Source organism: Seriola dumerili, unplaced genomic scaffold (assembly GCF_002260705.1).
Source record: "Seriola dumerili isolate Sdu_G_001 unplaced genomic scaffold, Sdu_1.0 BDQW01000036.1, whole genome shotgun sequence".
Taxonomy (NCBI): domain Eukaryota; kingdom Metazoa; phylum Chordata; class Actinopteri; order Carangiformes; family Carangidae; genus Seriola; species Seriola dumerili.
This window is the reverse complement of record NW_019174291.1, coordinates 2,047,073-2,073,380: the sequence shown is the minus strand read 5'-3', so window position 1 is coordinate 2,073,380 and position 26,308 is coordinate 2,047,073. Positions and strand designations below refer to the sequence as shown.

The window sequence follows — 26,308 nt, the reverse complement described above, 5'->3', positions numbered from 1 at the left end:
TCCTATACTTTAAGTCTGTGCTATTGTCTGGGATTGAGTTTAATTTCAGCACTTTGTAGTGAGTTTGTTGGGAAAACTGCACCTTTTTACTTAAACTGGACACAAATGCAAACATGTGGAAGACACCAAGAAAACAGAGTCAACACGAGCTTCAGTGACAACGACTTAACTTTAACGAAAGAACTTTTCATTGCCTTTAAAAGCAGCAGAAAGATTAAACAGCCAGAGAGGGCTATTATTAACATTACAAATAAAAGTAAATAAGCAACTTATGTAAGTATTACTGATGAATAGAAGCAATGACAATGTGAAGAATGATAATTTTAAGAAACACTTGTACACACTGTGACAAAAGTGTATTTTCTACATGTTGTCAACACATGTTCTGTGTGTGAATGAACTCATTAAGACTTATAAGATGGTTACTACCGGGTCTGCTCACTTTGGAATGACAAAATGTTGTTACAATTGTTGTCAGACTACCTGTGTAGTTCAGCTTCATCACACCAGAGGCCTAATAAGCGTTTTAGAACCAGTGTTTGTCTTTGGACCATTGACAGGTGTCAAGACAACCGGCTGCTCCACTGAGGCGACGACACTGAAACTAACTTCAGTTTCCTTCAGCTGATGGAAAAGTGAGAGCTGCAGAGGAGCTCTGAGACCAGACAGGAGGAATGAGGTCACCAGCAGTGGAAAAAACACTGAGGACACACACAATGCACCACACACACACACACACACACACACACACACACACACACACACACACACACACACACAATGCTGGACTAACTGGCTGGAAGGCCTCATGGTCAATAAGATGATCATGTTTAATCTGGCCCTGAACCTCCAGTATAACCTGTTCACCCACTGCGATTCACTCTGGCCCTGTTCAGACCTGGTATTAACATCCGTCTCAGTGGTCAGCTCTAACTTCAGGTGTGAACACACCCAAGATGCATTGAGACACATCTGGGATCAGACCACACTCAGAGGGAGTCTGGACCACGTGTGTCCACGTTCTTTTAGCTGTGTGAACACAATGTAATGTGTAATGTGTAATGCTCCTGTGATTTGGATACTGCACTTGGCCATATTGTGATTTCAATTATATTTCGATAAATTGTGCAGCCCTAATGCCATGCATTTAATCAGTCCCAGATTCATTCTGCAGCAGGACAATGAGTCCAAACATTCATCCAGAGTCATAAAGAACTATCTACAGAGACCAGAAGAACAAGGAGTCCTGCAACAGATGGTCTGGTCCCCACAGAGCCCTGATCTCCACATCATGTGACATCACATGAAGAGACAGGTGCACAGAGGAGAACTGATGCTGCTTTAAACGCAAAGGGTGGACACTGCAAATATTGATTTAGTTAGTTTTTATTCCTAGTTACTGCACTGACGCACTGACACTGAAGTTCACTGTCAAATAAAAACTATTCATGGCATCACACAGTACTGTGTACAAATATGATTATTCAGTTCCAACTGGCATGAAGCAATTCACATATGTAGCTGTGACAGCTGTGCTGTGACAGCAGCAGTAATCTACTCAGAAATCATTTGGATTGCCACAGTACACACTCAAGCAAACACACATCCAGTCATACAAATCTGACACCCATTACTTGCATACACACATGCCCACACCCATCAATAACACACACACACACACACACACACACGCACACACACTTGCATGGTGTCTTGCTGCCATCTGTCTGTGAGTGTATGTGTGCCTGTGTCACTGGGTGAATGAGAATCAAAATGAACAGCACTTTGGATAAAGGTGCTATATTAATGTAGTCCATTTACCACACACACACTCACAGGGAGAAATATTTACATTCAGTCAAACTCAGCAGTGACAATACTGACTAAAAGAATGATCTGATCCTCTGAGTGTTGGTAATCTGTTCTTATGATGGAACCTGATGTAAATATTGCTTTATGTGTGTTTTTGCCGTCCCCATTAAAAAGAGTATTTGTTTGATAAAGCTAACAAAGCAACTGCACAACTGCAACTATGCAGAAATAATACAACATGTATACAGCCTCTTGGTCTTTCTCTCACCTTCTGCCACAGTGCCTCCCTGGAGGCCAGGCTGGAGCAGGCGGCTACGAACCAGCAGTTTCCCAGCTGGCCCTGGTGCAGGTCGTGGGCACTGATGCCATCCACAAACAGATGGGGGTCGCCGCTCAACTCCTACGAGGTTAAAGATGATAGCAATCAGTGTTAAACTTTTCTTTTACACAAAATTCAGCAAAGGGATGAGAGTGACAATCCTTATTAATTAATACAGCAGCAAACAACTATTTTCTATGTACACCCTCTGAGTGCGTTGCCTGAAGTGAGGCCAGAGCTGTGGCCGACAAAGCATTAGTGTTACTGATGCTCTTGAGCGCCTTCAAGTGGCAGTGAATGTCATATATAAAACCTTTACAGTTATTGATAGTTGGCATCCACTGAATGATTTTACCAACACAGATTAAACTAACTCTTTCAGGCTACAAAGCATCCAACATGAAAACAGACAACAGAAAAAAAAAACCAAGATAAAAAAACTAGAATCACCTCCGTGGTTGTCTCCTCCACTCACACTAGTTTCAGGTTACATCCCTGTGTATCCAGAGTCATAAAATATTAACCATCTGTGTGAAATTTTGTCATAATTGCTGTGTGAAGACCTTGACCTTTGACCTTTGACCACCAAAACCAAATCAGTTCATCCTTCAGTTCAAGTGGACATTTGTACCAAATCTGAATAAATTCCTTCGAGGTGTTACTGAGATATCGTGTTGTTATGCATCCGGCTCTGGCTGTCGTCTGTGTGGAGGCAAGACAACTATTCACAAACAAAAGAGTGAACTATGGATTATTGATCAAGTTCAGATTTTACAGTCAACTTCCCTCTAAGAGACAGAAACAGACTCTGTAAAGGTTCTAATTATATCATCAGTCCACTATTTTAGTCCTTTTCTACTGTATTTCTATTGTGGTGTCTCTGGCCGACCTCCAGCTGCTGCTGTGTGATCAGCGGCAGTAGAAGGATGTGTTCATGGCGGGCAGCTGCCAGGTGTGGATGAATGTGACGCAGGGCGTAGCCTGAGCGCTCAGTCAACCTTCATGAGGCAAACGCAGAGTAGAGACGCCCTCAGATTAAAGCAAAGCAAACCACAGAGGCAGACTAACAGGACGGCAGCCAAATCACAGGGCTGGGATAAACCAGTGGCACACCCCTCCCAGTCAGACCACCGACTCTGTAACTACAAGACAGGCTCACATGAAGCTCATGTATCAACAAGTCATGTCATGTTTGGAACATATTAAAAAGGTACAAGATATGATGTATAGATGTTGTTACCTTTGGACTGAGCCAGGTGCTTCCCAGTTTCCAGTCTTTGTGCTAAGCTAAGCTAACCAGCTGCTGCTATAGCTTTGTATTTAGCATACAGACCAGAGAGGTACCAATCCTCAGATTTAGATGCTGGTATTTCTCCAAATTTCTGAATATTATTTTAAGTGGATGCTTTTTTTTTTTAAAGATGTTGAAAAAGCGTTTTTAGATTTTGTACATGATTCAACCAGTTTCAGTATTGTCTTCTATGTAAATAAGAAAAGCTTTTTTTAAGTTAGAAAGTGCTTCAGAAAGAAAGAGAAAGAAACAAGAAACAAGAAAGAAAGAAAGAAAGAAGAAATACAAACAACACCAAAAGCATCTAAACTAATTTTACAAAACAATAAATATCATTTTAAAGAAGTGAAGAAGTAAAAGTCAGTTAGGAGAAGTTTTTCAAAAGTCTCAGTTGAAGCACGCGGTCTAACAGTGAGAGGGAAACTATTCCAAAGTTTAGGGGAACAGACGCTTGGTCTCCCTTCATCTGAAGTCCAGCTCATACAACATTCAGCAGGCAGTGACTGGCTCTATAAGTTGTAAGTATGTGTTCCTTCCTTTTCATTTAGTAAAGTCACATGACAAACTGACTGATGTATATAAAGAACAGACAGAATCTCAAAGACGCTGTTCTTTTTCCCCCCATTCTCTAAATTACAAGCCACAACTCTAAGTATACTGTACAGGATATACCCACAGATACTGTACCATAAATACCCTCATCTGTTCAACCACAACACACACACACTCTCTCTCACTCTCTCTCTCTCTAAGTCCCCCCTGACTTTCGCGTATTCACTGTATTACACAATGACTGTGACCATCACTATCTGCATGTCTACAATATTAACTACAGGCTGTCAGGTCAAACACTTCTCCTCTCACGTCTTCATTTTTCTGTGACATACAGCCGGAATTCTGATCATCTCCCACCAGCGTTAACAATTACTTACTGGGCATGAATGCAACTTCAGCACATCAGTGTACAGGCTGTGAAAATGAAAGGGTCTGTCCCTGAAGAGACACTTAAATTTCACTAAAATTAGTCATCACTCTAAAGTTAGGTTAAAGTGACAGGTAGAAGGTTAGATTTAGACGGTGTAAATGTGGGAGCCTGTTGAGATAAATATTATTAGTATTCTGTGACTCTCATTTGGTTCATGGTCTGTTCATGTGAGGCACGAGTCCAGAGTCCATGTGCTTGTGTTACTTTATTGCTGGTCATTAGCTTTCTAAATAAACTGCTATTGTTGGGACTAAACTGCATGAGTGCATGTTATTCAGCTTCAGGTGAATTTTCACCTGGGATGTCCAAAGTTTTTTTGGTCCAAATCCAAGTCTTTTAATATCCAGTATATTACTTATTTACCTAAACATTGATTAAATATCTGACACACTCAAACCGCTTGAGCTGCTAAATTTGACACACCTTACTTGAGCCAAATACTGGAAGTCCTGATTCAAAACTATGTAGTTTATAAGCTTTAATTATACACATGACATGAGCTACAGCCGAAACTGATGAAACGTGACATGTCCCTCACATGTTGGGGTCAACTGTCCACTCTGATGCTCCAGTGTGGAGCGTCGTCTCTCACATAAGATCTTTGGATAAGTACAGACACTTGTTGTCTAGAGAGCAATTTAACTAGACACCAGGCCAGTTCAATTTAATTTGGCCATCAATTTATTTATTGAATTTACATTAATTAGTAACAGTTGATATGACGTGATGCCAGCCATGTTTTTTTTTTTGTTTTTTTTTAGATAGCTACTTTAAGAATCAGATTTTGATTGGCTTTCTTTTAGCCTTATTTCTATCCATTAAAATCTCCAGATCAAGACAGATTACAGTCAGATTAGTGGTGTCACATATTTTAGGTGGATAAGTGCAAACAAGTAGTATCAAATCACAGATGCAAGACAACTGAAATAACAAGAGCAAACAGGGCCAAAGATGTGATGTCATGGCTTGTCTACCAAAGAGCACTGATTTGTTTGAAGTTCATTTCTTTGTCACAATTCTTTAATAACCAAAACTGATGAATACAGATCTAATTATTTTGCATGTTTCTTTTAAAAATATAATTATTGTGACACATATTGTCAGATTGTATGATTCGTTGATCAGTACAGTTTTAACTTCTTTGAAACATGCAGTCACCCTGAGGTTTCCTCTCCACCTCCACTCCCTGAACAAATCAATAATATTGATCGATTTGAGTGCTTAAAGTTTCCCGTTAATTATTTAGCAGCTCAGATCATGAATGATTGACAATAAAAGCAGATAATACACACAGAGTTCAGACTTGAGCTGAGTGTTCTTTTATACTGGGACTGGAAACTTGTTCTAAATCATGGTTGCTATCGAACTTCACACTGACTGCACTCAGATCACTGTGAAGTCACATGATTAAAAAAATCCAGGCTTTGTTCCAGTCGCATCAGTCTGTCATCTTTTCTGTCTCACTGCATTTTCTGGTCTGAAAAAAGGTTTAACTGACGACACAGTCACCCTCCTACATGAACTGGACTGAACCGGGAAGCACATCAAAGTGTTAAAGTGAATTAACAGGAAAGACAACTGGTAAATAAAAGATCCTTTTCAGTCAAACGGAGACAAAACAACTCTTTATAAAGCAAATTCAAGGTTTATTCTAGACAAGAGGTTTCCAAAGTGAGAGGCGGGCCTCACCAGGGGGCTTCCAAACAGTTTCAGGAGAGGCTCAGTGAATGGAAGGGAAAAAATATTACAAGTTATTAGATTGTTATTATCAAAAGGAGCTCAGGTAAATGAGCCTGAATGTGTGTGATTTGGTTAAAGACATAGTTCAGAGTTACAGTAGTTTGGGGGAATTGTACTGTTTTTCCCAGAGTCAGAAACTAATAAAAGCCTCGGGACAGACCTTTCTAATGTGTTTAGGTTAGTCTCAAACAGCAGTCAAACAGCAGTGTTGAGCTCTTGCTCAATTGCTGAGTGTTTATGGGATCAAATAACATAATCACGATCTCATAGGCACCCAGGAACTGAGAGAAACAAAGCAAGTGAACGAAGGTGGGAGGACATTCATTAATCTGATGATGTCACTTTTCTAGACAGAAGGAAATATTTGTGATAGTTTTGGCAAGAGGACACAGGCCAGTTCCTCGGTACTTCAACTTGAATAATGGTTTGGGATTAATGTAATCAACTCCAGATACGACCGGACTGTTGTGAAGTTGTGGCTCATGCTGAAAGCAGCAAAATCCATCTACAGAAGCACAAAGCGAAGACGGCATTGTGGTGTTTTATATTAAACTTGCATAGCTACATTTAAAGTAACTCTCCCTTAAAAGCTTTCTAATTTAGTTTCAGCCGAAGATCATTAGATCAGAAAACTCTCCATGTCTGTTCTGAGCAATAATTTATATCATATTTCAGTCCCACACTCCCTGCAGCTCTGATTCAACCACAGATATGAGAATCGCTTTGGGAAGAAACAACACAAAATTGCTCAGAAGCTGAGAGGGAGACACCTCGAGGTGTAGATCTGCCCTCCAAATATTTGCTCAAATATTTGTTCAAAGAGCAAACACAACATGTAGTGGACAAATACACACACACACACACACACACACAAAGATTTCTGGCTGTTGGTGAATTCAGTCAAGTAAATTCCACAAATTCCACTTCCTATTCACTCCACTTTTCTCTTTATATGAAAGCTCTCCTCTGTCTCATGCCCACCGCCCCCTCTCCCACCGACTGTTTCCTGTGTCTGTTTCTTGTCTCTCTATTCCCACAATGAATCAGCTGATCAGTGGTGCAGCTGTGCCTTCAGATCTGATGTGAATGTGAGCAACAGTTTAGGATTAGGACTAGGATAACCAGTTTAGGATTATTTCTCACTTCATTGGCCTTACAGTGCTCCTACTTAGTATGTGACTCCTGTTGTCTAATGGGGTAAACACTGAGTTTGCCACAGCAGTTTTGATTGAAACCATCAGGTAAGTGTTAAAAAATAGGCATTCGTATACACCTGTAAAAAAAAAAGACCATATAGAGAATAAAAAGAACGAGTTATCAGGTACATTTCTATCATTGCTTTACATCCTTTGTCTGAAACGTGTGGAAATCCTACATATTTTTTCTTTGTTCTCACCTTAGGCCTTTTCCAGGTGACCCGGCCGATGCGGTTGCTCTGGTAGAACAAAGACTGGTCGGACGTGGGAAACAGAGGGTCTTCAAACAGAGCTCCATTCTGTTGGCACTGCCTCCTCAGTGCAGAGAAAGACTGGCCTTCATATGGAACCACCATCCCCCTGAAACAGACAGAAACACGTCGTCAGGGCTTTTCATTAAGCATCTACTGCAACACCATCACTTCACTTCCAAACACACATTATCCTGCAGTTTTAGCAGACAACATAGCAAGTATGTTGGTAAGTGTTAATGACTGAGGCTGTGTATTACTGATGTTATAGACATTAGATCTTCAGTGGAACAAAGCAGAATAAAAATCAAAAAGCATCCAAGCTATAAAAACAGAGAAAAGACTAAAAACAAAACTAGAATTACCTCCTGGTGGTTGTCTGCCTCCGCCACTCAGACCTGTTTATCCAGAGTCATAGAAAATATGAACCATTTGTCTAACTATCTAATGTGTTTATCCTTGAGTCCCAGTGAACATTTGTGCCAAATGTCAAGGGATTCACATTTCACATCGTTCTCGAGATATTGCATTCACAAGGCCAAAACTGCATTTTGTGAGGTCACCTTAACCTTTGACCTTTAGCTACCCAAATCTAATCAGTTCATCTTTGAGTTCGTGTGAATGTTTGTGCCAAACTTGAAGACGTTCTGTCAAGGCGTTACTGAGATATCATGTCCACAAGAATGGTACGGACAACCTGAAAACAATAAGTCTCCAGCTGTGGCTCAAGTGGATGGAAACGGTAAAGAATAAAAGCCTGGACTTGAAGGAAGCAGTGGGGGGGGGGGGGCTGCTTCAAAGTCTGCAACAGCAAAAGTGTCGACACCCCTGATCTTAAATTTAGATCGTGGGGCAGCGAGGAGCCCCGGGTCAGATGACCTGAGGACTTCTTAAAGCTACACAACACACTTATGACATGACCAAACCAATGTTTTTTTTACACTGTGTATCATCACTGTGTATTGGAGGAAAATCACTGACTCCTCTCCTCTCCTGATACTGTACTACACACCATGCAACAAAACACTGTTTGGAAAAGAAGTTTGTGGACCCTGCAGATGAAGCTTTAGGGCAGACTGTGGTGCGGATAAGGATTAGTAACAAAGATATCCGTCTCTTTTAAAACCTCTTATCACTTTCTAACACTCCCAAAACATGCACACACACACACACACACACACACACACACACAAACAGAGGAATGCAACTTTCAATGTGTGTTTGCTTTGCTGGTGATCCATAGTCAAACAAGACCGTCTGAGTTTCTGTTTGTCATCCTGTCACATGGCCGGTGGGAAAGTTGATGTCATGTGTAATTGTCCATCTTGTGTGTGTACAGCAGTATTAAGAGCCAAAGTCCTACCAGAAGCTTCCTGTCTATCAAATAAATGAGAAAGGGGAAGCTGTGTGTGTGTGTGCGTGTGTGTGAGAGGCCTGTTGACTAAAATAATATTTTATAGGGACAGTTTACTCAAAAACACGACAAACACATTCCCCTCTTCCCTGGAGTGTGATTTGTCCAGAGCGATCCTTCTCAATGAACCTTCATGTATTTGTAAACTATTCATTATGGCACTGTTTTGGTGCTGCGCTGTTGTTTAAACCATCAATTATCTTACATAAAACAAATCGCCAGAGACGACAGATACAACATTGATAAAGCTCTTGATTTAAAGAGCATTTTACTGATTCATCCTCCTGTGTGGAGCAGATACACCTTTGATTGAGTGTTACGGTTCATACATTAGTTATTATTTTATTTTCTAAACGTGACGCCCTGTAAATTCAAATACATACTGAACAAACATATAAACGCAACACTTGTTCTTACTCCCATTTTTCAGGAGATGAAATAAAAGATATAAACTATTTTTCTATACACACAAAATTGATTTTTCTTAACTTTTCTTCACAAATGTGTTTAAACCTGTATTAGTGAGCATTTCTCCTTTGCCAAGCTCATCCCTCCACCTGACAGGTGCGTCATATCAAGATGCTGAATACACATTATTGTTACACAGTTGTGCCTGAGGCTGATCACAATAAAAGGCTGGTGTAAAAAAAAATATGCACACAGTGCCACAGATGTTGCATGTTTTGAGGGAGCGTGTAATTGGCATGTTGACATGTCAACCAGAGCCGTTGCCCCTGAAATGAATGATCATTTCACTACCATGAAGTGTTTCTGAGAATCTGGCAGTACATCCAAGTGGCCTCACAACCACAGGCCACATGTAACCATTCGTCCGCCTCATGTTGCAGCATGATAATCCACAGCCCCATGTTGCAAGGATCTGTACACAGTTAATCGAGGCTTAAAACATCCCAGTTCTTGCAGCATACTCACCAGACATGTCACCCACTGAGCATGATTGGGATGCTCTGAATCTGTGTGTACGACAGCACGTCCCGCTTCCTGTCAATATCCAGCAACTTCACACAGCCACTGAAGAGCATCAACAACCTGATCTACTCTGTGCAAAGGAGATGTGACGCACTGCATGCACATCTGTCGCCTAAGCCGTGTTGAATCCACAGGTAAGTGCCTAATAAGTGTCTGTTTTTTCAAAATTAAACTGCACATTTCACAGTGGGCTTTTATTGTGACCAACTCCACACACACCTGCAATAAACATGTGTAATCAGCATCTTGACATGCCACACACGTCAGGTGGATGGATGACTCACTGACACAGATTCAAACAAATTTGTGAACAACATTTGAGAGGAAGAATGAAGCCTTTTGTGTGATTAGAAAAAAGTTTTATTTCAACTCATGAAATATGGGAGCAAAAACAAAAGTGTTTGCGATTTTTGCTCAGTGTATTTTGATTGGCTGTCATGTTTCTATGTTTCTGAAAGTGATTGGTTGTTGGTGGTTGTTGTAGTTATAGTTGTGGGGTGGAATCTGGATATATTCATAGTTATCTTTATCATTATTGTTCTTGTTGTGGAGCCCTTTAGTATTGCACTACTGCCAGGATGCTTGTTACCATGGAGACCATTAATGGGACTCATCAGGCCAGTCAATAATTATATCAGTGTCACTTAGAGGCACTACACACACAGATGATACTGAACAGAGCAGATATAATACAGTGTGTGTTTCTGTGACCAACAACAACAAATCTGCTCTCTGGTCTGTTTGACTAAATGCTTCCATTCATTGGCACGCAAATGGATTTTCCTTTGGAAAAGAACAGCCTGTAACTGTTACTGCACTATAACCAGTGATAATGGCTCACAGACTGGAGGAGCCAAAATGTGTCTTTTGCCTGTTTTGTATATGATTTGTTCGAGCTGCACACGTTTGTTTTGGTTATCGCTTCCGGTGGTGGACACATGGGTGTGGGTTCACATTATTTACCTGTTCATTTGTGTGGCGGGATTCAGACAAAGAGGGCGAGTAGGGATCTGATATTTTCTGTTGACTGTTTTGTTTTGCTTTAAGTATGAAGATACAACAACTGCTGGTCAGAACCTGTTGTTTCAAAAACACCATGTCAAAACTCATCTGGACTATGTTATAGATTTCACAGTTAAGAGCCCACTTAGTCTCTTAGCGGCTTTCTTTAATGGACAGAAGTCGCCCCACTGACTTTTAAACACCTTACAAATACATATAACTTTGAAAAGAGAGATTTCTACGGACGTCTCCAGGTCAGAGTAAAGATATGAAACAAACAAAGGATATTGAGCTTATTTTGATCAACATATCCACTGATGCTTAAAAGATTACAGCAAATAAACATCCAATATCACAAATATACATACGACAGAATACAAAACTCCAGGAACTAAACTGTCTCATGTCCAACAGAAATGGGAGGTACGAGAGGCCTGGAGATACGAGAGGATGAGAGGATGATTTGTGGGAAAGTCAAACTAAGACCACCAAGCTCCAAATGAGAGTTTTGTTACAAGAACATATTATGTTATGTAAATACTGTAAATAATTTACTACGTATATGTGCATATAAGGTGTAACTCATTATACATGTCAATGAAAGACCTTATTTCTGTACAAGTACAATTGTTGCTCATGTCTACCCTTTCACCAACACAATAAAAATAAAGTTGCAAAAAAAAACAAAGAAAGGAAAACTTAAAATCAACTCGTCTTTCCAGAAACAACCTGATTATTAATGATCCATAGACTTGAACAAGTGGTCTTGATGTGAACTTCTAGAGGTAAGTATAAATATATATAGTACAGTAAGTATACCTCTTTGCCCTGTGGGCTTTAGTAACCAAAGAAAAGAGCATTTACTGAAGGAGATGATAGGGATCAGTATTTTTTGAGTCGTGTCAAATGACACGAGGAGACATTTGAAGCATTGACCACTGAGCAGAGCTGCACATTTCTGCAGTAAAACAATATGTGGACTCTGAGAGGAACAAGTGGGCTGGTTAAAACAAACTAAACTAACCCTCTTCAGACATCCAGCATGACTGGGAAATGAGTCATCATCATATGGGGAGGAAGCCAGTGTGTTTTTCTGCATTTGTGTGTATTTCTTTGTGTGTTTGTGTGTGTGTGTGTGTGTGTGTGTGTGTGTTTGTATGTGTGTATTTAGGCCAATCAAATGTTTACCTGAACTAGTTCACAGTCACCTCAGCAATTATCACATTTACAAATATTTTTAACGTGTGTAGAGACTTCTAATCTCTTTTCAGATTTAATACTAACAATGACAGTGTAGATATATTGCTGCACATTGAAAGTGATATCCATTAATCAATTTCCTGTTCTATTGTACCACTGGAGGTCTCATTGTGCTATTGTTCTTTTCACCAACACTACACTGGTTTCTGTTTCATAGAGGATGCTGTTGCTTAACTTTAATCCCCTTGCTACGAGCTTGTTCACATTACAGAGCAGGACAATCAAGTTTAATGTGATTTTATTTCATCTAAAACTGCAACTATTAGTCGATTAATCATTAGTCAACAGAAAACAAATCTACAACTATTTAACTAATTGATAAACCATTTAAAATCCCTTTTCAAGCACAAGATTCCAATAATTTGCAGGTTAACCCTTCTCAAATAAGATGATTTGCTGCTCTTCTCTGTCGTAATTCACTGTAAACTGAATCTTGTTACATTTTGGACTGTTTGTTGAATCAAATAAGTGATGTGAATACATCCTGGGCTTTGGTAAACTATAACTGGCACATGGAAAGATCCTCAACTCTGTAGTAAAGACCCACACTCCAAAGTGAACAGCTGGAACCAGTGCATTTCTCTTGATTACAAAATAGCTTCCTGTCAACTGATTCATCTACCAATTAAATTACTAGCTGCTGAAATGATAAGTCAATTAATCAATTACTCATTGGACAGAATACTGGGCAAAAACAATCAATTTCCAAGTAATTTATCCAGTAATTTATGCAAATTTGGGGACTTCCTAACATTACTGTAAACTGAGAGTCTTTGGGTTTTGGAGTGTTGATCACAACACTGTAATCAATATTTGACTTAAAAGATTTGTTGATGACATGTTGACCACTATTAAAGGTCCATATAGTATAAAGGTAGATGTCCATGTGTTATTTGATTATTAAGCAGGTCTAGGTTTTATATTAATACTGTGAAAGTATCAAAGCCTCAGTCCACAGAAAAATACACACAGCCTGTATTCAGAGACTGAGCCTTAAAACCAGCCGTCAGGACTTCTGTAACTTTGTGATGTCACAACAAAGCAGTCACCACACTCAGCCACACCCCAAGCCCCACCCACCTGGACCCACCATTCAACCATGAAGGATTTGGTTTCACTGAGTGTTTTTACCTGAAGTCTGCTATATTTTCATTAGATCACTCAGAAAACAGTCAGCTAATCAAAAGAGAGGATCAGAGCCTTCTCTCTTCTGATTGGCTCACTGACCTGTTGCAACTAGAGCTCCAGAGAGAAGCTTGAGAGAGGAGATGTAACTACATTGAGATGGTTTTTGGTTCTTAAAACAACAAATATATCTTCTTATGGATCAACACTAAAAAATTATAAAAATTTATATGGGGCCTTTAATTTATTTTACAAGAACATAACTTAAAGAAACATTCTTATGTTAGAGTCTATTACATTAGCTTTTTATTGTGAACAACACATGTACCAAGTGCTGTATTTTACAGTGTAAAAGTAAACTAGCAAACTATATGACTGTTTACAGCATTAACAGCATTTCACCATCATACTGATCTATCAGCTAATAAAGCCTCATATGCAATACAGGTAGGAAGGGAGGAAACAGTGTTGGTAGTTGTTAAAGAGCAGTTGGCTGCTGAAGTCACCTGTTCACATCAGTCTGCTGTCAACATCTCCTCTTTCCTGCTGTCTGCAGCATTCACACATTTACTTCCAAACATGGCTGCGTGACAGCTTCTGCTATTTCCTTCAGTGTCATGCTCAGTCTTCCTATATCCCACATATGCCCACTTTACAGTGATTTCATATGTGAATATACTGTGTCTCACACAAGTGAATGTCTACGGACCACATTATCTACAGACACAGAAGTTTGACTATGGCGCAAGTAAGACCAGATGAACACCAGCCAAACATGGGTGTGGTTTCATGTGGGCACCAATAGACACCACAACAGATATGTGACAAAAACAAAGACAGCTCTAAGCAGATGTTTAAAAAAAAATCACATGTTGACATTTTAAATGATGTGAGGAATGAACATAATGTACCTCGGTGCAGCGCTGCCAAACAGTCTGCTCCTCTCACTTCACGAAAATGAAGTTTAAGACACATTTTGTAGTGTTTTTATCTGTGTGAAGTTACCCAGAGTAAGTCAATAAGCCACACCGGAAATCAAGAAAGTTTGCCTTCAAAATAAAAGTGAAATGGCTGTCAAAAAGAGCACAGCGTTGGAAATTTAAGCCGAATTGAATAGAAAAGAATAAAATCTTTTTATCTTTATTGTTAGTTATCTTATTTTTCTCTTGCGGTGATTTATATTGTGTATAAGAATGTTTGCTTTATAGTCAGTGAAATATCAAGACTTAAATGTTAAGAGCTACAGTAATTGACAGAAAATTAATCAACAACTATTTTGGTGGTTGACTAATTTAATCATTTTCCAATGAAAAAGAAATGTAAATGTTTTTTTTCTTTATACTCCAAAGTAAAAAAGCTCCTCCACTGCTGACATTATTCATGAAAGTTGCTTGTTTTATTTTGAAGGCTGCTGCCGGAAGTGTATTTGTATACGCGGTCTGGCTTGAAAGATAAGGACTTTTTTTAAATTTTTCATTTTGGTTGAAGTCGATAAGCGAAACTGCCGACGAGTGATGTACTGTATCAAAACACTTATCTTCTATTCTATCCAGTTCTCTATTGACGCTACGTTTACGTGTCTCACGCCACCAACAAACCTTTATAAATCGTTTAGAACATGCATAATACTAATAACACTATTCAACTTCACTGAACCCCCCTTTAATAACAGTGTCTGGGATTTCTTTGCAGTTTTCACATGACTTAAGTTGCTTTAATTCGACTTTACCTGAGAATACGTTTAGTTCACCGGCAGCTCACTGGACTCCACACGCTGCTGCTGCTGCTGCTGCTGCTCTCTCTTCTCCCGGGAACACTTCGATGTTTGCCCTCCCTGATGTCAGGTCGATGATGTCCGGAGCTTCTCATTCAGTTTCCTTGTTTCACGCGACTCAAAGTAAAACCACACAGAGAAACAGGAGGAGCTCCGGCTCCGGGGCTCAAACCGCCCTCACTCATCTCAGGGCTTCACCAGATTGTATGATGCCTTCAGGCGCGGCACGGACAAACTGGAATCAAAGTGTTGAGGATGTTTTAACCCTGAACGACTAATTACTGTATCGTTTCACGGGAGAGAAAACACATACACAGAAATAAATATACAGCAGCACACAGACCATCAAAAACCTGTCTACTGTTATGATCATGGATACAGACAGATAAATAACCAGGTTTTTCATGTTCCATATAAACAATATGATCAAAACCAGACACACTTATTACAGCAATCGCAAGAAACTGTAGATAGTTGAGAGCCTGGCCGGATTAACGTCCTAGGGAAATCTTGGGCAAAAATATTCGAGTTGGGCCCCTGCTGACCCCCACTGCACATGGCAGTTTCATTGTTTCTTCAGACTGCCAGTTCTACAGGGGCATAAAAGCATGCACCGTCAATTTAATATTTTGCACCCTCAGTTTTTTTCCATTTGAATAATAAATATGTTGTCATTTGAGTGAGTGAAAAGAGTGATCAAGACTGTGCATGTCTGCTGCATCATGTCAGTTGGATGCCTCTAACCGTGGCTGGACAACTTCAGTCTATTAGGGTTTGCTAATTTTACATAGGTATTGCAAAATGGCTGGGGAAGCTGAAGTTTAACACTGGCATTCTATCTGCCTCAAGTATAGCCCCAGCCGCCTGACCCACCCCCAGACGACCTTGGTAAAGAAGAGTCTGTGAGAGTTGCACAGGATGGAGGATGGGGTACCTGACATACATTTGATGTTTTACTTCAGTGGTGCACACTAAAAATATTATCAATTTCTTTACACACTGACCCAGAAGTTGTTATTAAGGGGGCAGCCAAAGACACAGTGGAAATATGGACTTTCGGAAGTTTTACACTTATTACAGTATTTTGAAAGGATGGGATTAAATTTATTGTGTTTCATTGGGGTAATCAGTAACCTACATATAACCTTAAATTGCAACTCCCTAGCCTTGTTGGTAAATAGACAACCATTAGAGCTCAATCAAATTCTGTCCCACTTGTCCTCCCCAGTAGTCTCTCCAAAACCAGTGTCCCAAAGAGATCTGATTTGAGCCATGTGTTCATTATTTGGGACTGACAGGGCCCCATAAAACCTGGTAATAAGTTTCTTGGTGTTAAGATTTTGAATAGCCCGTTCTACAGCTGAAAGAGAGAACTCGTTGGGGTGCAACTTTATATTAGAGGTGACAAAGCTGCGTATTTGCAAATACGTGAAAAAGATATTCTGAAAATGATATAGTAAAGCCTTGAATAACAGCCTTAGCAGTCTCCCAGAGTAGACTATGAAACACACCTGGAGTGTTAGTCTCAGCAATAAAATGATTAAACTAGTCAGTAAGGTACAGCTTTATTTTTAATAAGGTGATTTGGAAACCACCATTGCCCCTTGGGGGGTTGTACTTTGCTGGACATGACCAAAAACATTGGTGAGTAATCACTAATAATAATATTACCAGTCCAGAAATAAAGCACCCTTTGAAGGGCATATTTAGGTGTGAAGAAATAATCAATTCTACATTCTTCCCCACATCAGGCTGAGCTAATATATGAGATCTATTCAAACATGGGTTTAGGCAGCAATTAAAGTCACTGGCCACCACAGATGATTCAACAATCCACACTGAGAACAAGGAAAACCCTTTAGTGTAGAAATCACAAGTAGTAAACATTTAAATAGGAAACAGCATTCCAGAGAGTATCCATTTAATCATGACATACCTGCCGGATGTGTCAACTTTAACTTCCACCTCCGTCAGGGGTAAGGACTTATGAACCAGGATACACCCCTACTCCTAGTAGTAAAGGAGGAAAAGTAGACTTGACCCACCAGTCTCTCTTTAATTTTGCATGTTCGCTGTCATTTAAATTAGTCTCTTGGATCAGTACTATCTGATCGTTCTCTTTTTTTAAATAATTAAGAATTTTCCTGAATCCCACAGACATCCCATGAACATAGTTTTATTGTTGAGTATACAGCCATAATTCCACATGGTGTAAGCAATACGTCTGTCTGAACGCCAGATACTGTGTTAAGACCCAGTGTAAAAAACCCTCTGACAAAAAACATAAATGACACAATAAACCGTCTATCTTTAAAGCATTTGACAAAGAACAGGTGCACCACAGACCTGGATAATGTCTGTACTCTCAAAACCCTAAGAAGAAAAAAATGTAATACAGCAAATACTGATTTAAGTGTCAACCTAAAAATAAAGGAAGAGCCTTAATATGATATGAGCGCTGCAAGGAATTTACAGATTTTATTATACACAACTGACCTCTGCTGGATGCTGTAATTACAGGAAGAAATTATTTGAGCTGGAACGTGTGATACATTTGTCTATTATACTAGAACATACTGTGAGAATTCATATTTCACCCTGAGCCAAATCTGCAGCATGAAACTATCATAATGAACAAATCAGTTCCACAACAAAAAGTAATTCACAATTAATACCAGCGCAGAGAGGCCACCACCCCCTGGGCCACCTAGTGGGTCAAACCGGCTCTAACAGTTGGACCTGCCTGTTGCCCCAGGGGCAAATAGCAGGTTAAACCTACTCTAACAAAGTCCACATTGAGATGAAGAAGCGCAGCCGTCGTCTCAGTGGAGAGTGAAGGCTTTGGGAGGAGCAGGCACTGACAGGAAAGCTGAACTTCCATTTTGAAACACAACAAGTTTTGGCAGTTCTTTAAGTCCACTCCTCCCAAGTTAACTACAAAGACAAGTGCAGACAGTTTTTAAAATGGGGAAGAGAGCCTGAGTCTGCTACGGCCTCGGCTCATACCCTAAGAAAGCGTGCGCAATCCTGTCTGGAAGATTCTGGAAAAAGTTCCTCATCCTCAGCCTCCTGTGCAGTGGCCCCGTCCTCACATGGACTGGAGAGCGTGTCTATCCTGTTTGTCGGTGTCCTCCTTTTGTTCTGGATCTTTCTTGGAAGCTTCTGGAAGAAATGCACAACATTCTTTCTTTTCTTCCTTTGTTGTGGTTCACTGTTGTCCTCCTCCAGCAACCTGTTGACGCTGCTCATCGCTTGGTCGGACATCAGCTGAGCATACTCGCTGATGATGTCGTCGTACAGCTGGGCCAACTCTTGGAACCTGACGGCGGATGCATGGCTGCTGTGGACCCGTAGGACCAGACCCATCGCCCAGGAGACAGGAGGGAAACGAATAACCTGAGCAGATGTTTCACCGCTTCTTCACAGAACAAATGAACCTGGGTGGCTGTACTGACGGGACTTATCAGCAGCGAGGAGAAGCTGAGAGAGTTTCTCACCTGCCACAGAGAAGACCAAATGTCCAACCAGAGAGAAAAGACGGCAGAGTGTGAGGACACCCAGCAAAAGTGGACAACCAGCGTCAAGATCATTACAGGTGCTGTCAGCACTCTGCTGCATCAGGTTGACATCTACAGCGACAACAAGGACAGATCGATTCTGACCAAACTGGAGGATCTGATCAGGGAAGACAAACTCTCAGTTTCTCCTGTAGAGCGACTTTCACCTCAGTCGCTGCGGAGTTCACTCGGTCTTCCGTTACTTTTGTCTTTTTGTGTATGAACTTTCTTGGTTTCTTCTTCTGGCACACTGCCTTGACACCGTTGACAATGGTGCCCAAAATATCAGAGGCAACAGACTCCAAGGTGGGCAGGCATGATCTGTGTGGACCGGTCATCAGGCTGAAACTCTGTGGGGAGAACAAGGCTATTAACCTAGCCAGAAGACCCGTCAGTACCTGAAGACAGGAGACACGAAACCCAGGTCGCTGCTGACCTTGTTGGAGGACATGCGTAACAGGTAAGGCTTCCTATGTACATCAGATTTAAACCGCTTTTCAACCTGGAGAAACTGGAGAAAATTTTATTTACAGTTACTTTTGTCATCTGCGTTTCCACCGCGGCTAAAGTCCTGGGAAGATACTGCAAAATTATTGCTTGACATTATATTAACGACAGCACTTGAGGACATAACATGAAGGAAAATATATTCAATAGAGGACGCAGTGCTGTGAGCAGAGACAACACATGTTAACATTTTATATTTTAATTATCTGCATTAGCTAGTAGGGCTGAACGATGAATTGCTTTTGCGATAATATCACAATATGATAAAATGCGGTTTTCTAACCGCAAAGGCTGCGATTACACTCTGTTCACGTGACATGCAAGTGAGAGCAGAGCAGTCGGCTAAAAGAGGGAGCAACAACTTGGCACGCAGTAAGTCGGTTGTGGGGAACTATTTTGGCTTTAAAAAAGAAGATGCTGCACTGCATCAGCTATTGTGCAGAACCTGCCCTGCTATCGTTGCTACGTCACAGGGTAAAACTAATAACCTGTATCAGCACAACAAAGCCATGTACGATAGTTGCATGGCTAAAATGCCAACGACTGTGTCAAGTAAGCTAAATACCACTCGACAAGGATTACTGACCAAAATGTTTGAAAGCATAACTCCACGGCTTTGATAAATACACTGGATAAGCAGTACAGCATGCCTTTTCTCACACATTTTAGCCATGTTGCCATACCGGAGCTTTATAAAAATTTAAGCTGAGTCGCAGAAGAGCTGAAACAGCAGAGTTTTTCGCTACTACAACTGACGTGTGGTCAAGCCGTACAGTGGAGCCTTATCACAGTCTTACGGTGCATTTCATTAACGAAGGCTTCGACCCTTCGACCAGCTGGGATCTCCATGACGAGAACCATGTCTGCATAACAGACAGACAAGCTTACAAGCTTACAAGGCTGTAAGTTAAAATCAGTCAATATACTAATGTGATTGAAATAGTTCAATAAAAATAGGGGTTTAATCCTTAACCTAAACCTAACCATTAACAAATGAACACAGAAATAACAGCTCCTGGCAAACAGAAGGATTACTCACTTGGTGGCCAAAGATCACCACCTCAGTATGTGAGTATGTGGACAGGATGGCTTCAATGAGTGAGTCAGTGAGAGACATTCACTCCTCTTGGCCATTCCCACACACTACAGGGTCCAGGAGAATACTAACTTTGTAAAAAGAAATGTACACAAGACACCGCATGGCTCATTTTGTGTATATGTTTAATTTGATCAAGTCAATTGACACTGACAAAATACATTTTTAAGAAAATAAATATATACATAAAAGACTGGTAAAACTGAACAAAAACAAATGAAAGTGCTGTTTTTTTTTAAACAAGCTGAAATAAATACATAATAAATAAAAACAAATATATCACAAATCAGTGTTGTCCTTTCTCTTCTTCCTTCTCTCCCTCTTCTTCCTAAACAGTTGTGTTGGTTTAATTAAGCTACACAAGTATGTCTACCAATAGCAATATATCACAATTCTTACCAGTTCTCTGTCATGTTCTCAGTGTCACTGCAAAATAGGCTTAAGTGACACACACAAACACACATATTTTAGCCAATATAACAACAATAAATATTTAATATTTAATATTTGATGTTGCTAACAGTAGACCAAAAAGTTTGTTTTAAAATTAGACTTTTAGAGTATAATTGTTCCAGATGTTGACAGGCAATCATTACAGCAACCTTCTGATACCACACATAAAAAAGGCAGATTTTAATCGGTGTATAAAGAATGACTCATCAAGCTGCAGCAACATATTAACATTTCAGCCATGACTGCAATATGTGTGACTTAAGTTTTCACACTTGCTAACAAAAACACTTGGCAAGACTGTGTCAGTTAGTTTGTGGATTTCAAATTGATATACTAGCAACAGAGTTGATAACAGCAATTAAGCTGGAAAGAATACACACTAACACTAGGGATGGAACAGTTCATGAAAAATATCCGTCCCTTTCGGTTCGCTTGTCTCGGTTCGGGGCATGTGTGTATTGTTCTGTTCAGGTTATGCGCAAAAAAAAGCCTTGCACTAGTAACCCAGTGAAGTTTTGTTCATGCTAGCAGCAACGCGTCCAATATGTTGGCTCACCTACGGAGACATCACCCCAGCATGTCACCTGACAGCGCAAGGAGTTGAGAGTCAGGCAGGAAAGAACAACCTCTACAACCTGCAGCTTTTAAACAGACTCTCAGACAGGGCTAAGGCCATAACGAAAGCATTGGTGGGGTTTCCTGGCGAAAGATGTGCAGCCTTATGCCGTGGTGGAGAATGCAGGATTTCAACATATGATTTAAGTACTCGAGCTGTGGTATAATATCCCCTCCCCCCGACACTTCAGCAACACAGTAATTCCCGAACTTTATGAAGAGACACGACAAGGAATTGTCAAAGAGTTGTCTGACACAGCGTACGTAGCTCTTACTACTGATGGATGGACCTCCAGGGCCACTAAAGCTTCCTAACCGTGACTGCCCATTACATTACTTCGGAGTGGCGGATGAAAAGCTGTTTTGCAGACCCCGCCCCCTTTAGCTGTACCAAAATCTCACCTAGCTTTAACCTAAGACTGTCACAATGATGTACCTAATATCAAACTGCCTCCTTCTTTCAGTTTTTGCATGTCTACATGTCATGTCCTTGAGAATGACAGATTTTTTTTTAAAACTGTAAATGGTGGATTATTAGGATATATATCTTATGATGATGTATGGTGTTTCTGGAGTGTTTTAAAAAAAAAAAATAGAAAAAAAAACAATAACAACGTATACCGAACCCAAAACCGTGATCCCAAAACCGTGATACGAACCGTTCCAGCCCTAACTAACACTCATCAGAATACTCATAAATAAGCGACTCACACTTACCTGTACACACAGACTTTGGAAAGTAGACAGAAAGATTGAGGTCGAGGAACACAGCAGCACTAAATCCCAAACTGCTTATAACTTTCGCAGTGTAAATGAAAGTTTGGTCCCAACGTCCCGCCTTGAAAGGGGTCCTACCATAGATGGCCATAAGTTTGCCTGACTTTCAATGTCTATAAGGCGGCTATTTGCTACAGCCGATATATAATTAGTCTGATGACCATGGCAATAGCTGCCCCACTGTGAGAAATTGGAGGTGTGGCGTGAGAATGTGTGATAAGGGTCATTTGCATTAGTCTCACCCTCAATGCCTAAGAGTTGGCAGATCTGCCTGAGCTAGCACCTAGCTACAACATCCCTGCTTAGCATTTCACCTGCTCGCTCTTTACTGGATGTTGGAATATCTGTTATTTTGGAACATAACTGAAACGACTAATTTATAATTGATTATCATCGTCAAGATTTACACTCTCTCAAACTAAAATAACGGTTGAACCGTCGCACCGCAGCAGCAGGAGCAGCATGGTCAGGTCTTCAGAGCATTCAGGAGACCCAGGGGCGGGCGGCCCGTCGGGGGCTCCGGGAGATCCTCATGGTGACCCGAGGCCACTTGTCTGCCCCCAGTGGTTTGTTCCTCCATACATACCTGCCTTCAGTAGTTTTCCACTCACACTCCCTTGCTCACCCCATCTGCCAGCCACACCCACCTCGTCAGTCACTCCATTCACCTGTTCACTCAGCTGCAGCTCTTCAGCAATCAAGCCTGGTTAAAAGCTCCACTCTCCTCCACACTCACTGCCAGAATTGTTCTTTGTTCCCATGAAGACTCCAGCGTTACTTTTCATTCTGATCTCCGGTTCCGACCCTGCCTGCTCCCGACCTACCTGCCTTGTCTCTGCCCTGGTAAATACTTCAGCCCTTCTGTTTTTGACCACGAATCTGCCTTGCCTCTTCCTGGTCTTCATCTGCCTGTTCTCGGGGCTGCTCTGAGTCCTCCACCTCCACTGCTGCAGCGTGTGATTTCTCCTTGTTTCCCCATTGATCATCGCTGGGACAGTGTCATCGCTTCGACCATCGTGAGTGTTCCTTGTGTGAACTTAGCTGCTGGTTCTTCGGTCCTCTGCCTGGTTCCGACCTACCCTCTGCCTGGTACGGCTGCCTCATCCACAGCTTCATTCTGGGCCCTCGGGTTTTCCCCAAGCCCCTCAAAGACTGCCATTCCCCTTTGAATTGAACTGTGCTTATTTACCTGCTTCTGCTAACAATAAAAGTCATTACCAATCCATCGGTTCTAGTCGGTGCTGCTTTTGGGTCCAAACCTCACCTATTACACAGTGCTGTGGTTAGGGCCGTTAGGGTCGTTAGGGCTTCAGCCTCGAATCCCCTGAGCCTGGCCAGAGAAGCTCTGTGTGTTTGTGTTTGACATTTACTGTTTAATCTACTCTCAGATCACTTTTATAGGACAGTTACAGTTTTTTGTTTTGTTACTTAACCTGGATTTAAAAGCCTAACCAGAGGCTGCAGTTCACATCTGTTGTGTTACTGCTGCATGTTTTCATATTTATATCTGTGTTGCTCCTGTTCAATGAAGTTAGTAGTTATCATGAAGGCCTACTTAAATTACTTAATTGAATTTAATTCATTGTTTTGAGTTTATGTGCAGTTGGGAATTCCTTGAAAGAAAAGTAAATATGAATCCACTATTCATTTATTATTGGATATTCATATTATAATTGATTGACTGACTAGATACAGTTCACATATTTTCATATTCAAGGTTACAATTCATTTGAATTAATTGTATAAGTAATATAAAGATCATGTGTCTTTTCTGTATAATTAGCCAGATTACACTGCTCTTTCCAGGAATTTGTTAAGAAAGAAATGATAATCATAAAATAAAGCCTCAGAGCTGTTCCTGTCAAACAATGACTGTGTGTTTGTCTGTGCATGTGTACTGACTGTACCATGGTGCTGTCCTCCAGAGCCTGCATGATAGCCGCCACCACCAGGTTCACCAGCACAAATTGGGCCATGACCACGAAGGTGGTGAAGAAGAGCGGAGAGACCCAGGACAGGTGGCTCAAGCAGCGAACGTCGCCAGGGCGACACTCTCTCAACATAAAGAGACACAGAGCGAGAATCAGAGAGGAACAGGGAGCGGCACACAGAATCAGAAATTCTTTATTAATCCGCTGCAGGAAATTGTTATGTTGCAGGGCTCCATTCCACACATACAAATATAATAATAGAAAATAAGTAATAATAATAATATAAATATAACCCCCCATATTCATATATAAAAAAATATACCCTGTCAGAAATAAACATTATATACATATTTATTATTTACATGCCATTTACAGTAAACAGTGAATTTGTCTGAACTGTCCAGGGATCAATCAATTGACTGATTGATTCTCAGAGGGTCTCACAGGCTGAAATATTTCACTGTTTATTAACCAGCATGCTGAATAAAGAGAGCATTAGAAATTTAATAAAAAACAGAAAAAGAAGGAAAAAAAAACGCAGACGGGTAAAAAGCTTTTTAAAACAACCTGTATGTTGTCCTGTCAAATCACACTGTAGAGGAATCGCTCTCTGACTGGCTGGAACAATCTGACACCTACGACACAGGTGTTTGTGTCCTGTTCTTGGCCTTCAGCACTGAAGAGACACACAGGAGCTGTTCACACCCAACACTCACACACACTTCAAAACTAATATGATTTCAGTTTGTCGTATGTGCACAGTCGTATGTGCACATGCGTGTGTGTGTGTGAGTGTGTACCTTGTGCATGTCTTAGTGCTCTACAGACTCTCAGGATGCTGGGATTGATGGGAACTGTGTTCATCATTTTCATCCTGAGAACAATGCTGATAATGGAGACCAAGACCACAGTGACATCCAACTGATTACTTTTACACACACACACACACACACACACACATATATATGAAAATGACACTGAGGACGATTGTGAGGTTCATGATGAGATCCAGGCCGTTGCTGACACACACGCTGCAGATGAACCAACAGACGGGGGAGTAGTTGGTGTAATATGGCGCCTGCTCAAACTCCGTGTCTGTGAACATGCACAAACACACAGACATTCACAATTCATAATCATGTATGTGTGTAAACTCAAACACATATCACACATTTCTCCTTACCCCTGGCTGGTTGCAGTGTCCTTCCTCCCTCCTCCTCTTCATCCCTTTTTTTTGCTCCTGCCGACACTGGTGGAAGGTCTCTACCATCACACGATGGACATGTCCAAGAGAAGGAAGCTCATTACCCTCTATTTTGCTCTGCTCTGCTCTAAATTTTAATCATGCACTTTGATGAGATATTATCTAGTTTATAATCTGTGTTTATTTTGATTTTTACTATTATTTTTATGCTTCTTGTATTTCTTCTAAGTACATTGAATGACCTTTGTGAATAATAATGTGCTATACAAATAAATTTGCCTTGCCTTGGCTAAAAAATCATCCCCCCTTGGTTTTAAAGGCATTACATTTGATTATAATTCATCTTTTGAATATCACTCTTTTGTTTTTAGCAGTCCTTCTATACTGTGTTTGACAGGTTACAGACCACCTAAACAATCATCTGCATCTTTTATCTCAGATTTATTTTTCAGAATTACTTTCAATTATCCACCAACTATGACAGGATTATTATTTTTAACTTGCATGTGGAAAATCAATCAGGCAATTTTTTAAACTTGCTTAAGTGTATGTGTGTATGTTTACCATCCTACTGGCAGCAAACCCGCGTGATCAAGTGAAAAACCTAGGAGACATCTTTGACTCAGATCTCATTTTTGAGCACCACACTAGGAATGTAACAAAGACAGCATTTTATCATCTGAAGAACATTAAAATGAAGATGATAGATTCAAGTCATTTGCGCAGTTGCCCCGCCCACAGCTGAACTCCCACAATGGCAAAGATGAACATGACAAAGATGTACAGGACGAGAACGTTTGCAAGCATCGGCAAGGTGTCCAAGAGTATCATCACCAGATCTTTCATACCCTAAGGGATAAATAAAGTATGTATGTATCTATCTATCTATCTATCTATCTATCTATCTATCTATCTATCTATCTATCTATACCTGCACAGGACAAGAAGACAACTCCATATTAATTATATACAATATATATATACATATATATATATATATATTTTGAAC

At 40.5% G+C, this 26,308-nt stretch overlaps 1 protein-coding gene across 3 annotated transcripts in view; it reads right to left on the bottom strand.

Moving 5' to 3' along the window:
- capn5 (calpain 5) overlaps window positions 1-15,344 on the bottom strand; it is a 30,489-nt gene extending 15,145 nt beyond the window's left edge. For 2 of the 3 annotated variants that reach the window (XM_022738541.1, XM_022738543.1), the window contains exons 1-3: window positions 15,115-15,344; window positions 7,544-7,703; window positions 2,081-2,212 (exon numbers count right to left, since the gene is read on the bottom strand). In XM_022738541.1, the coding sequence (XP_022594262.1) occupies window positions 2,081-2,212; window positions 7,544-7,699 (288 nt within the window). In that variant the 5' untranslated portion in view covers window positions 7,700-7,703; window positions 15,115-15,344. Of the gene's footprint in view, window positions 1-2,080; window positions 2,213-7,543; window positions 7,704-14,296; window positions 14,345-15,114 lie in introns of those variants that run through there. The other variant, XM_022738542.1, reaches the window with a different exon arrangement.
- Between the last annotated feature and the right edge of the window lie 10,964 nt (window positions 15,345-26,308).